The sequence below is a fragment of the Indicator indicator genome, chromosome 14, assembly GCF_027791375.1.
Source record: "Indicator indicator isolate 239-I01 chromosome 14, UM_Iind_1.1, whole genome shotgun sequence".
Taxonomy (NCBI): Eukaryota; Metazoa; Chordata; class Aves; order Piciformes; family Indicatoridae; genus Indicator; species Indicator indicator.
The window spans coordinates 3,014,482-3,031,914 of record NC_072023.1 but is presented as its reverse complement, the minus strand read 5'-3'; the positions used below and the strand labels follow the sequence as shown (position 1 = coordinate 3,031,914).

Genomic DNA, 17,433 nt, shown 5'->3' with positions numbered 1-17,433 from the left:
CAGCCCCAGGCAACACTGCAGGGTCAGAGTGGCTGGAAAGCTGCCTGACAGAAGGGAACCTGGGTGCTAGTTGATGGCCAGCTGAACATGAGCCAGCCAGTGTGCCAAGAAGGCCAACAGCATCCTGGCCTGGATCAGGAGTGGTGTGGCCAGCAGGAGTAGGGCAGTGATGGTGCCCCAGTACTGGGTGCTGGTGAGGCTGTACCTGGAATGCTGGGTTCAGTTTAGGGCCCCTCACTACAAGAAGGTCATTGAGGGTCTGGAGCATGTCTAGAGAAGGACAACAAAGTTGGTGTGAAAGGTCTGGAGAACAGGGCTGGGGAGGAGCAGCTGAGGGAACTGGGGGTATTTAGTGTGGAGAAGAGGAGGCTGAGGGAAGACCTCCTCGCTCTCTACAACTCCCTGAGAGGAGGCTGCAGTGAGGTGGGGGTTGGTCTCTTCTCCTTAATATTAGGTGATAAAAGCAGAGGAAATGGCCTGAAATTGTGCCAGGGGAGGGTTAGGTTGGGCAGGAGGAAAAATTTCTTTGCTGGAAGAGTGGTCAGGGATTGGAACAGGCTGCCCAGGGAGGTGGTGGAGTCACCATCCCTGGAGCTGTTCTAAGACATGTGTGGACATGGCAGCTGGGGACTTGGTTTAATGCCCGTGGTGGGGTTAGGTGGATGGTTGAACTCAATGAGTATCTTGGAGGTCTGTTCCAACCAGAACAATTCTGTGATTCTAAGGCAGCGGTTTAGGTGAATCTGCTGTGAGTGGTGCCATCTGCAGATGGCTTTTTGAAGTGAGTTGGGTAGGAGCTTTTCCTGCAGATGATCAGTTAGCTTCAATTCCATCTGTTCACATAACAGTAACCCCATATGGAGGAGTAACAAAAAAAGAGAAAAGTGCTATTTCAGAGGAGGAAGGTACCAAATATAAATCATGGCAAAAACTGTCCCTCATGATGTACCTGAAAGGGCTTACAAGAAAGCTCTGGGGAGGGATTTTTACAAGGGCTTGAAGTGATAGGATGAGAGGGAATGGTTTGAGAGCTGGAGGTTAGGAAGAAAATTCTTGACAGTGAGGGGAGTGAGACACTGGAGCAGGTTGCCCAGGGAAGTTGTGGATGCTCCCTCCCTGGACGTGTTCAAGGCCAGGTTGGACAGGGACAGCCTGGTGAGGTGGGAGGTGTCCCTGCCATTGGCAGGGCTGTTGGAACTGGATGATCTTCAAGGTCCCTTCCAACCCAAACCATTCTATGATTCTTCATTAGTGTGATCTACTGCCAGGTGGTAACTCCCTGAACTCTTGTAAAACCCTCAAGTTTTTAGAGCAGTTGCATTCCAGCTCGGTCAGATTTATTTATCTGGTTTTGGTACAAAAGCTCCAGCTCCTGGATTTTCGTTTCTATTTTCCTGACATGATCTTTGGATCAAAAGAAAAACCAAAACAACCTCCTGTGGCAATAGCTGGAGTTGTGCTGCCTTTCCATGAAAAGGGTGTGCTGCCTGGGCTTGCTTTGATTGGGTGAAGTCAGACGAAAACATTGATCCTGCTTATTTACAAAGGTAGGCCTTTTGAGGCTGCTTTTTTGCTTCTGATTGCAACACTGGACTCCAACTAGAGGCTGCTCTTCAGGCCACTGGGTGGTAGAGGTAAGGCTTGGCCAAGGGAGAGCCCTGGAGAGCAAAGCATGCCGAGATACACGGTGCACGTCCGAGGGGAATGGCTGGCAGTGCCCTGCCTGGATGGCACCAACACCGTCCGGTGGCTGGGGAAGGAAGCTGTCAGGAGGTACATGAAGAACAAGCCTGACAACGGGGGGTTTGCCTCGGTGGAGGAAGTCAAGTTTTACATCCGAAGGTGCAAGGGCCTTGGCTTGCTGGATCTGGATGACACCGTGGAGGATGCTCTGGAGGACAATGAATTTGTCGAAGTTGGTAAGCAAAGCTCTCAGCAGCGCACTGCAGAGCGACCACCGTGGTGCCTGGGGCAGCAGAGTGGTGCCTGGGGCAGCAGACTGGGGCTTAGCTGATCTGAAGTTGCATCTGAGAGAGGAACTGCATTGTTTTAATGGAAAAAAAATACCTAAGTCTTCTAAGAATGTTTGGGGTCTAGGATGAGGGTGAGCATAAGGTTTAGAGGGTACAGGAGTCTCTATACAACATCTGTAGGGGGTGTCATATATTGTAGTGTGTTTGGTTGAGCTCTCTGCTTCTGACTTAAACCTTAACTAAATGCATAATTCCTTGATATTTTCTCAGAAGCATACAAGGCTAATAAGTGCAGATCAGAATTCTCACTGCTGGTATATGATGTCATGCATAGTAGTCTGTGTTTGAGTTGAGCTGCCTGCTCCTGCCCTAATGAACCTTAGCTAAATTCATAATTCTTTGTTATTTTATTTTTCCAGAAGCATACAAATGTGTTCAGGGCTAATAGGTGCAGATCAGAATTCTCACTGCTGTGTGTTGTAATGAACCACAATGTCTGTGCAGAATGCAATGTAATCTTGTGTGTGTTTTTGGTGCCTGTTTCTTCTAGTGATAGAAGGAGATATAATGTCTCCAGATTTCATACCATCTCAGCCAGAAGGAGTCCATTTGTATCCTTTTCTTTTGAGCAGTTTGTCACCTTTGTTATCATTCCAGAGCTATAATTTTCTAGATTTCTCTGTGCTTTTCATGTCCCTTCATTCCTAAAATAACATTGCCAGCTGTAATCAAGTGGTCACTGCCTGTGAAATCCTCTCTGCCTTTTGATTTTTTTCCTTCACAGACCTGTCAGATACAGCAAATACCGAGAACCAGAACAGGTAGGAGCAGCTGATGGCTTTACAGCTGCAGATAACAAATCCTGCTGGTCACCAGAACGTGCTGAGAGCTGAGCCACTGCAGCACTGACAAGAGCAGGGGTTGGTGGTTTGGCTGGGTCTGAGGATCTAAACGATAATATGCTCAGAATGTTTTTGTTAAGGAGTTCCTCTCTTATGAATGAGCATGAGCAAGCTTCCTGTCCTTGCTGAGCGGTGACTGTGTTGCCTCTTTTTCTTTTTCTTGGTTTTTTTTTTTTTTAATTTATTCTGGTTGTTAAGCAACTTTCAATGAATCCCAAACTAAAAGGTGGTTCTTTGGTGTAGTATATTTCTTTAGATGGCAACAGCTTAACCACGGAGGACTTGGTCAATTTAGGAAAGGGGCTCTACAAGATAAAGGTAAAGATCCTGAACAAACCTGGCTCCAAATTCCATGTTTCTCTTTCTGCAATGAAATAATGACACCTAAGCTAATACTAAAACTTCTCCTGCTGTAGCTCACACCTGAAGCAGAAGCTAAAGTCAACCAGTCAAGAGAAGTGATTGAAAGAATTGTAAAGGAGCAGACAGGTAAATAAATATTTTCAGAATCACACAGAACCACAGAATTAACCAGGTTGGAAAAGACCTTTGAGGTCATCAAGTCCAACCTATTACCCAACATCATCTAATCAACTAAACCATGGCACTAAGTGCCTCATCCAGTCTGTTTTTAAACACTTCCAGGGAGGATGTCTCCACCACCTCCCTGGGCAGCCCATTCCAATGGCCAATCACACTGGGAAGAATTTCTTCCTACCATGCAGCCCAAACCTCCCCTAGTGCAGCTTGAGACTGTCCCCTCTCATTTTGTCATTCTATTAATTGTTTAGAAGACTTTACTTGGTTCCCTCCTTCACCACCAGTGTTTATTTCCTACAGTTGTTTATGGAATCACCACTGGATTTGGGAAGTTTGCCAGGACTGTCATTCCAAACAGTAAGCTGAGGTAAGTGCAGCATTTCCATCCTTTCTTTTCAGGGAAGGAGGTGGAGGGAGCAGTTTGGCACTGTGCAGGGATACTCTGTGGTTAGCGGGGAGGGCTGCTTCAGTATTTCCCTTTGCTTCATGCTAAATAAAAAACAGGGTCCTGCATCTGGGTCGAGGCAATTCCAAGCACAAATCCAGGCTGGGCAGGGACTGGCTGGAGAGCAGCCCTGAGGAGAGGGACTTGGGGGTGCTGGTGGACGAGAAGCTCAACATGAGCTGTCAATGTGCACTTGCAGCCCAGAAAGCCAACCAGAGCCTGGGCTGCATCAAGAGAAGTGTGGCCAGCAGGGCCAGGGAGGTGATTCTCCCCCTCTGGTGAGACCCCACCTGGAGTACTGCATCCAGTTCTGGAGCCTCTATTACAAGAGGGATCTGGACATGCTGGAAGGTGTCCAGAGAAGGGCCACCAGGATGAGCAGAGGGCTGGAGCACCTCTCCTATGAGGACAGACTGAGAGAGTTGGGGCTGTTCAGTCTGGAGAAGAGAAGGCTCTGAGGTGACCTTCTTGTGGCCTTCCAGTATCTGCAGGGGGCTCCAAGAAAGCTGGGGAGGGACTTTTTAGGCTATCAGGTAGTGACAGGACTGGGGGGAATGGAATAAAGCTGGAGGTGGGGAGATTCAGGCTGGACATGAGGAAGAAGTTCTCCCCCATGAGAGTGGTGAGAGCCTGGAATGGGTTGTCCAGGGAGGTGGTTGAGGTCCCATCCCTGGAGGTGTTTAGGGCCAGGCTGGAAGAGGCTCTGGCCAGCCTGATGTAGTGTGAGGTGTCCCTGCCCATGGCAGGGGGGTTGGAACTGGATGATCCTTGTGGTCCCTTCCAACCCTGACTGATTCTATGATTCTATGATTCTATGATTCTGTCAAGACCTAACTGGGTTTGGGATTTTTTTTCCATAGGGAGCTTCAGGTGAACTTGGTCCGTTCACACTCTGCAGGTAATAAGAAGTCCCTTGATGCTTCCCTTGGCTGCTGCTGTTGCTAGTGGGTCTAGTAACTGAGAGGGTTCCTCTTTCAGGTGTGGGGAAACCTCTGAGCCCAGAGAGGTCTCGCATGCTGTTGGCCCTGAGGATCAATGTCCTAGCAAAAGGATACAGTGGAATATCCCTAGAAACCCTCCAGCAAGTTATTGAAGCATTTAATGGTAAGAAAGAGGTTTAAAGAAAATCTCTCCTCTCTTTTTTTTTTCCCCCTTTTAGCTGTTTTGTTAAAGGGTGTAGCTCAATGGGTCCAGCTACAGGGTGTTGGTCTTTCAGCTTGGTAGTTGTGAGAGCTCAATACCAGAGCTTGGCTGTACAAGTTCACATCTGGAGACTGTTCCTCTACTGAAAAACTGTCAGGAAAGGCTGAGAGAAAGGCATGCAACAGGCAGAAGTTTGGGAAATGAGCCTCTGAGAGGTCAGGTAATTGGCTCAAGGCTAAGCTTGAGTAAGAGTATGACTGACACTGCACAAGCTCTTCTCCAAAGTCTCTTGACTGTGGTCCTGTCAGTGCATGCTGGTGTCTGTGCCATCACCTTTAGGGGATGCCTGGGTTTTAGGGGAGAGCTATTACCATGTAGAAAACTGCATCTGTTGGTGTTTGCCAAACAGACCTGCTTGAGCAGCACCTCTTTCTGTGAGTAGACTCTCTTGAGACCTACACAAGTGTGTGTAGGCAAGGGCTGCAAGGCAGATGTGCAGAAGTGCATGGCTAGGCAGTAGCTCATGTGGCCACAGCTGTCAAAGCAGTGAAAGCTGCCTGGTCTTGCCAGACACTGCAGTGAGGAAACCAAAGGGTAGGCTGTGCTGTTTGTTAGCTGATAGCCATTGGTGGTCTCTTTGGTGAGGTGGTGCCAGTCAGAGAGCACCTTCTCTCTGTCACCAGTTCAGCTTTCCTTCTCTTTCTGCTCTGAACCAGAGACTGGAAGCTTCTTCTGAGGCAATAAGCCACATGTATGAGAGAAAAGCTGTGTTCAAATATGTGAGGTCCTAAAGCCAGGGATTTTGTGCTGTCTTCTGTTATGTTCTTCTCCTCCCATAGCAGGGGAAGGAGCTGCAATTCAATCTTTAGCTCTGCAAAAAAAGGCTCAGTGGAGTGAGACATGAAGAGGTAGCTTTATCCACACCAGAGAGTCACCCTGTGATGAAGAGTTGAGAGCAGTGATGTTTTGTCTACCTGGCTGTGTGGCTGTAATCGCCTTGGGCTGGAGTCCCTCCAGGCTCAAACTAAATGCAGAAGGGAGCTGATGTGTTTATAAACTGCAGCCAGCCTGCAGCAGGGGCAAACCAGTGTGCAATGAGAGGAGCCCTGCTGATGCCACTGATCGTGACTGCTGTGACCACACTCATGTTAGCTTCTCTGTTTTCCAAGGAGTGTATCAAGGGAAAGCTCTAAGAGGGCTCATTTTTGGTTTCTTTCCAGCATCCTGCCTGCCTTATATCCCAGAGAAAGGCACAGTTGGAGCCAGTGGAGACTTGGCTCCCCTCTCTCATCTTGCTCTGGGATTAATTGGAGAGGGAAAGATGTGGTCCCCGAAGAGTGGCTGGGCTGATGCTAAATATGTAAGATTCATGCAGCTGATTGCTTTTGCTTATTTTTTTTGTTTGTTTGGTGGCTCATCTGCAGGATTGCTGCAGCCTTGAGAGAAAGAGCTTTTGCTTACATCAGCAACATGTAAAAGCCTTTGGTACCAGTTTGAACTGGGACTGGGTTGCCTTTAGCAACCCCTCCTCTGCCTTGAGGGAGGTGAATCCATGAGCATGGAATAACTGTCCCCTATGTCACTGGAGCAGATATGAATGTGCAGCACCTCATTAAGTCCTAAAGAAATACCATGCCATAGTACTGCAAGAAGATGCCACAGTGACATCATTTAGCACCTGGAGAGAGGGACAGGATATGACACCAGCTGTGAAAGAACTGCTGCTACATCTTCAGCTCCATGAACACTGTGCCAACAAACCCAAGATCACCTTTCCAATTCAGCACTTCAGATGCTGAGATTTACTGGAGGCAGTAGCTTCTCAGTAAAATATCTGCTGGTTTTATGATGGCTTTAAGTGCACACACAGGTTTGGGCGTGTAATTTTTGATAAGGAACTTTTGTAGCTTCCTCCTTTACATGATGGAAGCTTTACAATGAAATTAATTTTTAATTAGTTGACATTCTGCCACTAATACATCAGCAGATGGATCTAGCATTGAGTATCTTCAAGTCTCTGGCCCCTCCAGACTTGAAGATCCTCAACACTTGAAGATACTCACCATATTTATTTGTGTATTGATAGCTGTACCATCATTGTAAGCTACAGAAGGAGAAGAGGAATCAGGAAGAGGAGGAGGGAGGGAGGAATCAAACCAGTCTGCCCTGGACCTTCCAATCTTGAAATTACAGTTGTCCATCTCTAAGGTTATGACCTCTCCAGTTGGAAAGCTTGAGAGGATTCTAATCAGAATCAAGGTTCTACTGTTTCTCCCTTTTCCACAAGAGTGATTGCCCCAGACATGTATCTAAGAAACAGAGTGAGACTTTCTATAGAAGGTTTAGGGAATTGTTCATAAATACTGTATGCCAAGCAAACCTGCTGTGAGGCAGGGTGTAGGCAGAACAACCTTCCCAAGGTGTTTTCAGCTTTCCCTCCTATTCCTCTCTCCCATCAGCTGGTGAACAGCTGTTAACGGACTGTGACAGCATCTGGCTTCAGTGCTCTTAATGAATTCTTTTACTGGCACTGGGAAATGCTAAGCCCTAAGATGCTGCCCTTCATTAACCCAGCAGGAAAAACAACCCCCACATTTTAAGTGTTTGTGATATAAAGCTCTTTTTCACTGAAGGAATTTGTAGTGTATTTATTTATGGAGATACTTAAGAGGTAAAAGTTTTGGTGATGGAATTACTGACAAGCATTGTTCATTAATTACCTTGTCATTAAACTCCTTGGCAGGTGCTGGAAGCCCATGGCCTGAGACCAATTACCTTGAAGCCAAAAGAGGTAGGAGTCTGTAGTGACTTAGCAGGGTCATGAGCATCAGCAACTGATGTAGCAAAGATGCTCAGAAAAGCTGTGCATGTGTTGGCATTCCAGAATGATCCAGGGAGCTGAGCACAGCTCTTGAACTCCTTCATGTGAGGAGAATTATCACAGAGAGAGGGAATTAGCCCAGCACATGGAAGAGCTGCAGTGAACTCTGCTCTCTCCTGGTAGGGTCTGGCTCTCATCAATGGGACACAGATGATCACATCGCTGGGCTGCGAAGCGGTGGAAAGAGCAGGAGCTATAGCTAGACAAGCTGACATCATTGCTGCCCTTACACTTGAGGTCTTGAAGGGTACCACAAGGGCCTTTGACACTGGTGGGTACTGGGCCTGTCCTGTTTGCTTAAGAGCTGGTGGTAAGAGAGGCAAAACCTAACAGTCTGCCTGTTGTTACCAGACATCCACGCAGTGCGCCCGCACCGAGGGCAGGCTGAGGTGGCGTTTCGATTCAGATCCCTTCTGGATTCCGACCACCACCCATCAGAAATAGCAGGTGAACAATCGTAACCTTCACCCTCTCAGGTTCCCAGGACAGGCTGGGCCCTTCAGCAGTAGCCTGCATGCTTTGGTGTGACAAATATTTGGGGGTTTTCTCCCTTTGTTCCTTCTAGAGAGCCATCGATTCTGTGATCGAGTTCAGGATGCGTACACCATGCGCTGCTGCCCTCAGGTAAAAACTGCCTCTTGTTTCCTCTCCTAGCAAGAGATGGGCAAGTTCCCACCACAGAAATGCTGCCAGTGATCTGCTGTCTGACTCTCTTAGAGGCAATGATTTTATTTTGCTTCTTCCTTAATTCAAATTCAAAATGAATGGAATCATAGAATGGCTTAGGCTGGAAGGGACCTCAGAGATCATCTACTGCGACCTCCCCGCAGTGGGCAGGGACACCTCTCAACTAGACTCAGTTGCTCAAGGCTTCATCCAACCTTGCCTAGAGCAGCCCTAGGCAGGAGGCATCCACAACCTCCCTGGGCAACCTCTTCCGGAGTCTCACCACTCTTGTACTGATGAACTTCTTCCTCAGCTCCAGTCTAACCCTGCTCTCCCTCAGCTTCAAACCATTCTCTCTTGTCCTGTCTCTAGACACCCTCAGCAAAAGTCCCTCTGCAGCCTTCCTATAGGATCCCTTCAGGTGTTGGAAGGCAGCTAGAAGGTCCCCTGGAGTCTTCTCTTCTCCAGGCTGAACAACCCCAGCTCCCTCAGCCTACCCTCATAGCAGAGATGTTCCAGCCCTTGGATCATCTTTGTGGCTCACAGAGATGTGAAATTCATTGATCCCAAGCACACAGCCATCAGGCAGCGTCTAACAAAGCTGTGCTAAAGTCTGGAAGAGGCCAAGTTTGAGAAGCAGGTGCAAGGTGCTAGCTTCTGTGCTTGCATGCTTCATAGGGCATTTCTTCTGCTCTGCTGCCAAGACCATGAGCTGAGAAAAGGTCTATTCAGAAGCAGACAGAGTGTGGTATCTCACATACACTGTAAGAACACAATCCCATGAGTTTTACCATGAGCAAAGCTCTTAAATCAGTGGAATTACTGGAAATAAATTAATTAATTAAAGAGTTTGGGTTTTGTCAGGGCTTTGTAAGGCTGCTTCTTCCCTAATAATCCTTCTGCTATTGCATAAGTGTCTTACCTTCCATTTAGGGTAAACCAAGCCAACCCAGTAAAGAATGACCTGCTTGGTTTATCCTTGATGATCATGGCAGCAATGCTGCATCAATACAGTCTTCCAGGTGCCTGGGGTGGACAGTGTCCCACAGTGACACTTCTGACTTTAAGATCAAATCCAAGACCATCTTCATGTGTGGGTGTAGAGCCTGGGATGATGACAAAGAGGCTGTCCTAAGTGTAGATTGTAAGGTCAGGTGCTAATGTCTTCTGTTGCAGGTCCATGGAGTTGTAAATGATACAATTGCCTTTGTGAAGGACATCATGACAACTGAAATCAACAGTGCCACAGACAACCCTGTATCTTTTGGATTACTTTATTTCTATGTCAAAATCTTGCTTGGCCTTTTTTCAGCCTCTTCTCCTCTATAGTTAGTTGTGTAGGAGTCAGAAAAAAAGGTGGTAACTGGCTTTGGTTGATAACTACCACTGGTGGCAACAGCAACCTCTCTTCCTTTCCTCCTGAAGAGAATCTACCAAAGAACTGAGAAATTATGCTAGGATCCAAACATGTTTCTTTGCACCCCTCCCTCCCCACCTCTGACCAAAGACTTAATTTTGTGCAGTCTGTTGGAAAAATGCAAGTCAAAACTGTACAGAGTTTGGAGAACTGAGATTGGGTCTTTGTTTTCCGAAAAGCAAAACATGCAGAGCTCACATGATGGGCCTGCAAATCAAAGCCCATTGGCACTCCAGTTACTGCCAGATCTCTCTCCTGGAATCACAGAACTGTCAGGGTTAGAAGGGTCCCCAAGGATCATCCAGTTCCAACCCCCTTGCCATGGGCAGGGACACCTCACACCAGATCAGGTTGCTCAGAGCCACATCCAGCCTGGCCTTAAACACCTCCAGGGATGAGGCTTCCACCACCTCCCTGGGCAACCTGTGCCAGTGTCTCACCACCCTCATGGGGAAGAACTTCTTCTTGATGTCTAATCTAAATCTCCCCTCCTTTAGCTTGAATCCATTCCCCTCAGTCCTATCACTACCTGACACCCTAAAAAGTCCCTCCCCAGCTTTCTTGTAGATATTGGATTTCTTAAGATATTGGAAGCTGTAGTTGCCTCATGTTTGTGCCTTAACTTCTCCTTAAAGATGGTGTTTGCTGAAAGAGCAGAGACTATTTCTGGAGGGAATTTTCATGGTGAATATCCTGCCAAGGTAATTAAGCATTTGAAGGGAGAAATAAACCCAGCATTCCTAGTTTCTGGTTTGTTTTGGTTGGGTGGGGTTTTTTTTTCTGTCATCTGGTTAAGTGAGGTCTTTTCCAGGCTCTGGACTATCTGGCCATTGGTGTGCATGAGCTGGCTGCAATCAGTGAGAGAAGAATTGAGAGGCTCTGCAACCCCTCTCTCAGTGAGCTGCCTGCATTTTTAGTCACTGAAGGAGGTCTGAACTCTGGCTTCATGATTGCACACTGCACAGCAGCTGCCCTAGGTGAGTGCTTGGGCAATGTCATCAAGGGAGCAAGCTAGGAAGATCAATTCTATCAAGGCAGTGGTCATTTGGTAGCAGATAGAATTGCATCTCACTCCTGGGTTCCTTCTCCATGTGCTTAGTGCTCTCTGGGTGCAGCTGCAATTGTTTTGGCTCAGGATGCTTTATTCTGGACTGACCCATGGGTGTGGTTTAGAGCTCTGAGCATGCACCTCCTTAGGTGGAGACTTGTGGGGATGCACCTCTATGGGAGTGCAGGGAGTGCTCTACATTATGGTCACCAGCATGAGAGCTCTGGTTGAAATCACTGCCAACTGTGTACCCAAGGGCCTGCAAATCAGCTCAGATGGGGCTGGAATTAACAGCCAGCACTGCAGGCAACAAACATATATCTGTCTGAGCCACTCTGCTGAACCTAGAACCTCTGCCTGAATAGTTATGGTCTGTCAACAGGAGATAGCTCTGTTCTCAATAGCATGGAGACAACATTTGTCTCAAAGCTGAGCCTGACACCCTTACTATTGATGTCTTCACTTGGTGGCCAGGTCTGTATAACAGTATCAGACTTCACAGTCCAGGAGACTGGAGGTCCCAAGGCTGGTTATCAGAGGCCACACTCAAAATAAGCATCAGTACACATTTCCTCTAGAACTCATGACTAAGGCAACAAGAAGCCTGCTGCTGAGAGGCTCAGGAAAGCACAAACCAAATCAAAGCTCAATGTGCTGTGAGCAGAGGGTAAATTAGCCAAAGGAACAGAGGATGTCTGATGAATGTGTAGATAAAACATCCTGCAGGAATAAAAAGTCAGTGCACTAAACTGATGTAAGAAAAGACCCCTGCCTGAAGGCTGATTTAGGAAGTGGGGCTGGGAAAGGAGCTGAAGTGCTCATCTCCTTTTCTGGAGGCTGGAATCTTTTCCTTTTGGGTGGGCAGAGTTGAAGGTGGCTCCAGACCTTAGCTGTTCCTTCCTTGAGGTTTAACAGCTCCCTTCTGCAATGAGAAGTGAGCAGTTCTGGCATGTTCATCATCTCTGCTGCAGGGAATCAAAGTGACAGCCCTGCCCCTACCTCATCACTGCACTGACACCAGGAGCCCCTAGGTTAAAACCATCTTTCCTTCTTCAAAATAGCCAGGAGTTTATCTAGAAGTGAAATTTGAGTTGTTTGTGTGTTTTTTTTTAATCAAGACATTACTAATATATTACCAATGTTTTACTAGTATTACCAACACAAGAACTGCTGGAGAGGGTCCAGAGGAGGCCACAAAGATGATCAGAGGGCTGGAGAAACTCCCCTCTGGGGACAGGCTGGGAGAGTTGGGGCTGTTCAGCCTGGAGAAGAGGAGGCTCCAGGCAGACCTTAGAGCAGCCTTCCAGTACCTGAAGGGGGCTGCAGGAGAGCTGGAGAGAGACTTTTTACAAGAGTGGTGGGATGAGAGGGAATGGATTAAAGCTGGAAGAAGGGAGATTTAGAAGAAATTCTTTCCAGTGAGGGTGATGAGACACTGGAATAGGTTGCCCCCTCCCTGGATGATGAGGCCTTGAACAACCTGGGCTAGCAGGAGGTGTCCCTGCCTAGGGCAGGGGGTTAGAACTAGATGATCTTTAAGGTCTCTTCCAACCCAAACCATTCTATGATGGTTTCAAAGTCACTCTGCCAGCCCCTAAGGTGTCTGTGCAGCAGCTGACATCCTGTACTCCCGGGGTTAGTAGATAAAGTTGCACAAAAGGTGCAGCTGTTTTGCAATGCCACTGGAGGTGCCTCTCTCCCTTCCTCTCCAGCAGCACTGTGCCTGCCAGACCCAACTGTTTGCAGTAGCTGCATGCAGCCTGAGACCTGCAGTTGCCTGCCTGAATGTGCCAGCTGGGCTCTGGCCCTGGACTGTGTCACTCCAGCCTGTTTGCAATTGGTGTCTCCACCTCCCTGTTGCTCTTGTTGCTTTTCTGAAGCCCCTGTTTTGGCAAGGGCAATCCACAGGATCCTGCTGGGCTTCAGAAAGAAAAGGTCTGCCTGTGGCCACAGCACTGTGAATGCAGACTTGGTTTCTTCACTTCTAGAGAGCAGTTCTCATCCTCAGATTGTCACTGGATGGTGCCTACAGCCCTTCCTGCAGCCAAATTCCCCTCTCCTTTTAGGTGCAGTTCTAGAGATTTCCTCTCAGGCTTGCACCCAGCTTTCAAAGCTGGAGCACTCCCACCCTTAGAGGTGTGCATGCCTGGAGGAGGGGACATGGGCAGCCTGGTAGTGAGGCAAGGAGGCTCTGTTTAGAAGGGCTTGTAGTGATAGGGTGAGGGGCAATGGTTTGAAACTGGAGCAGGGCAGATTCAGGCTGGACATCAGGAGGAGGTTTTTACAGTGAAATGCTGGAACAGATTGCCCAGGGATGTGGTTGAGGCCCCAGCCCTGGAGACATTCGAGGTCATGATGTGGCCCTGAGCAGCCTGATCTAATTGGGGCTGTCCCTGCTGACTGCAGGGGTCTGGACAAGATGATCTTCAAGGGTTCCTTCCAACCCACTGCATTCTATGATTCAGTGATTCTATGAAGAGGATTTGTTCTGTGCTCCTGCAGCATTCTCCTGGAGCAAGTTCTGCAAGTGCCTCAACTGCAATGAGAAGAGAGCAGATGGTGATCTTTAGCTCTCCTCTTGCAACCAGGGTAGGGGCAGTATCTGTGACCAAAACCAGAAGGAACCAATGCTCCTCACAAAGGGTTGCCTTGAAGTAACAGGCAAGATGAGGCTTGCATATGCTGTCTGCTCTTTTCCTTCACTCTCCATCAAGCCTTTGGGCCGGAGCAAGCCAGCCTTGGAGGTGGGGGTGGATTAAGAAGTCTTTGGTTAATATTTGCATCTAAAGACTGATACTGGTTCCTGTTTTTAGAGGCAATGGTAGCCCTCAAATGCTTATTACAAATTAAGTCATCCAGGTAAAACATTGATGCATGCCCAAAAGAGGAGCAATAGTTGGACCTTGCTTGCCCCAGGCTGGTCATTGCTTCTGCTGTCTTGTGCCCCTTCTGTCCTACATTTATTGCACTGGATTTTTGCAGTTTCTGAGAACAAAGCCTTGTGCCACCCCTCCTCTGTGGATTCACTCTCAACCAGTGCTGCTACAGAGGATCATGTGTCCATGGGAGGATGGGCTGCCAGGAAAGCTCTGAGAGTTATTGAGCACGTGGAACAAGGTAACATTAAAGTGCTGGATCTCCAGACAGACCCTCTGGATGTAATGAGATGAAGGTACTGGTGACACTCCTGCTTCTCTGAGTGCTCTGAAGACTCAGTGCTAGAGAAGGACATTTTTTGTTTGTGCAGGGAATTGAGTTTGAGGAACCCTGTGTGTCAACAGTCTCCTGGATCCAGCTGGTTCACTCAGTTTGAGTGATTTGGCTCATGAGGAATAATGCCAATAATGATCTTATAGTGATAGGATGAGAGGGAATGGGGTTGAAGCCTGAGGAGGGTTTTAGATTAGATATTAGATTTAGACTAGAAAGACATCTTTAGATTGAGGGTGGTGAGACACTGGAACAGGTTGGCCAGGGAGGCTGTGAATGTCCCTCCCTGGAGGTGTTCAAGGCCAGGTTGCAACCTGGGCTGGTGGGAGGTGTCCCTGCCCATGGCAGGGGGGGTTGGAACCAGATGGTCTTGAAAGTCCCTTCCAACCCAAACCACCCAATGAATCTGTAAATATTGTCCAGAAGGAATGGCAGGGATAGCTTTATGAAGGAAACCTCTCCTTGAGCTGCTGGAAATCCCTTTTGCCATTGTGGTTTCCCAGTTCTGGCTATCGAGCTGCTCGCAGCCTGCCAGGGCATTGAATTCCTGCGCCCTCTGAGGACAACCACCCCCCTGGAGAAGGTCTATGACCTTGTGCGCTCGGTGGTGAGGTAAGAGCAGAATAAACACCTTCCCCAGAGGGTGCTGGAGGTGTGGTGCCAGCAGTGGTGGTTAATGTTTGGCCAATGTTCACCTTGTGTCTCCTTACAGGCCTTGGATGAAGGATCGCTTCATGGCCCCGGACATCGAAGCAGCTCACAGGCTGCTGGTGGAGCAGAAGGCAAGTGCTGGCTTTCAGCATGGGCAGTAGCACTGTCCTGGGGAGCATGCTGCAGCTCTGCTTTGGAAATACCCTTCCACACCTTAGATTCACAGAATTGTTAGGCTTGGAAGGGACCTCCAGGACAATCCAGTTCCAACCCCCCTGCCATGGGCAGGGACACCTCACACCACAGCAGGTTGCTCAGAGCCACATCCAGCCTGGCCTTAAACACCTCCAGGGATGAGGCTTCCACCACCTCCCTGGGCAACCTGCGCCAGTGTCTCACCACCCTCCTGGGGAAAAATTTCTTCCCAACACCCAATCTGAATCTACCCATTTCTATTTTTGCTCCATTCCCCCCAGTCCTATCACTCCCTGACACCCTAAAAAGTCCCTCCCCACCTTTCTTGTAGCCCCCTCCAGATACTGGAAGGCCACAAGAAGGTCTCCTGGGAGCCTCTCTTCTGCAGACTGAACAGCCCCAACTCTCTCAGTCTGTCCTCACAGGAGAGGTGCTCCAGCCCTCTGAATGCCTCACCAAGAGCACTCCTCTGCCTGGAGTGAACCCAGCAGATCATCTGAGCTTGGGCTTTCCCTAGTTGTAATGGGAAAGATTTAGAAATTAGTTCCTAAACTGGCCCTGAGTAATAAGGAGCTTACACTGTTCAGCCTGGCAAGGTCCACAGATTCACAGCATCACAGGCTCCATGGAGTTGGAAGGGGACCCTCAAAGATCATCTTGCCCAGCCCCCCTGCAGTCAGCAGGGACACCTCCCACTAGATCAGGCTGCCCAGGGCCACATAAGTCTGATCTTGAATGTCTCCAGGGATGAAGCCTCAACCACATCCCTGAGCAACCCGTTCCAGTATTTCACCACTGTCTTTGTGAAGAACTTCCTCCTAATGTCCAGCCTGAATCTACCCTGCTCCAGTTTCAAACCAGTGTCCAGACACAGTTTCAACTTTGACTGGTCTGAGGGCAGGGTCCTACAGCTCCACAGATGACCAGAGAAGCTGACAGCCTCCAGTGTTCCTCTGGCTTGAGGTGGCTCAAATGTTCCTCAGTCTTGAGGCCCTTGGGCATGGTCTGGAAGCAATAAGGAGACCTTGATGAGTGAATAGCAGCAGTGAAATGTGTTCACCTGGGCTAGGGGTTTCTACAGCTAAGGGATCTGTTTTATGTGTTAGTAAAATACAAATAACAGAAGTGAGGAGAGTGAGCAACCAGGAGAAGGAAATATTTTCCTTTTCTAAAATATTTTTGTTAGTTTATTGTGCCTCACAGCCCTTACAGCAGAAGGGGCAAAGGAGACTGTAGAACATTTGCCTTTTCTTCCTTAAACCCCTGCCACTATCCCTTCCCTGTTTCCTTGTCCATGCCAGCTGCCTTTTTGCTTCCACATCCCCTTCATCATCAAGTGGGTGATGAAGCAAGTGGCAATGATCCTCTCCCAGCCTTGCACACAGGGCATTAAGCAGGTACCAAGACAAGATGCAATGTTTTGGCCTTGAATCCTTTCACCTTGTCCCTCCTGGAGCTGTATCTTTTCCCATCCCCTGTCAGTTCCCTTCAGATGCTCTTCCCTGCACCTCAGTCTGGCTCCTCTCTGGTTCTGCTGATCATTTACAGTCCATGTAGGTCTGTAATTCTCACCTCCATCACAGTGACTTCCATACAGGGTTTCATGAACCTGTATTGGTGTCTAACCTGAGCTTTTTGTCTTGTCTCTATCCCTCTCTCTCTGCTGATTCACTTTCTTGTTTGGCAGGTGTGGGAAGTGGCTAAACCTTACATTGAGAAGTACAGGAGGGAACAACACCCTGAATCAAGACCCATTTCACCAACAGCTTTCTCCTTCTCCCTGGGATCACTGGACATGAATTCAAGTGGTCATCACCACAGGCATCAGGATGACCTTTAAGAGTTTATGGTCCTCTGGTAGGAAGAGCCTTTCCAGGACCTCACCTGAAGGTGGCCATTCTCCTCAAGCTCCACCTGAGTGTGTAGCTCAGGAGCACAGACAGATAGCAGGGGAATAGCTCACTAGTTTCCCCACATGTCAAAGGCATCTTTGTCCTGCTGTTTTGGTTTTGACTGAACACAAACCATGCACACCTCTCTGCATGTTTTTTATGCAGGGCCTCCTGCATCTGTTTGGTCAGCTCTTCACTTGGTTTCTCTTCATCTGGGCCAATACCAAGCAGCCTAGGTTTGATATTTTCACCTGTTTGTTTTTTCCCTGTGTCCCTTTGGTAACTGCTGTGGTCCCCTTCATTCTGCCACGAGCAAAATTATCTTTACACTTCCTTCTCCTCTGTGTGAGGAGGAGGCTCTTGTATAACAAGAGCATTTTCAGAGCAGGGGCTTCACAAATCAGAGAAACTGTGTGCATTAAAAATGTGCTGTGGAGATGATTGCTACAGAACCCAATCTACTCTGGTGA

General features: G+C 48.3%; 1 protein-coding gene across 1 annotated transcript; it reads left to right on the top strand.

Moving 5' to 3' along the window:
* Positions 1-1,672: 1,672 nt before the first annotated feature.
* On the top strand, positions 1,673-16,911 carry HAL (histidine ammonia-lyase). Its single transcript, XM_054386721.1, has 20 exons — positions 1,673-1,919; positions 2,524-2,584; positions 2,767-2,794; positions 3,119-3,193; positions 3,292-3,364; positions 3,716-3,782; positions 4,721-4,758; positions 4,839-4,964; positions 6,224-6,363; positions 7,747-7,794; positions 8,008-8,155; positions 8,236-8,331; positions 8,450-8,508; positions 9,727-9,807; positions 10,603-10,668; positions 10,779-10,944; positions 13,998-14,132; positions 14,729-14,837; positions 14,938-15,007; positions 16,759-16,911. Exons 1-20 carry the CDS (start codon positions 1,673-1,675, stop codon positions 16,909-16,911), a joined length of 1,986 nt encoding a protein of 661 aa, XP_054242696.1.
* The last annotated feature ends 522 nt before the right edge of the window (positions 16,912-17,433 follow it).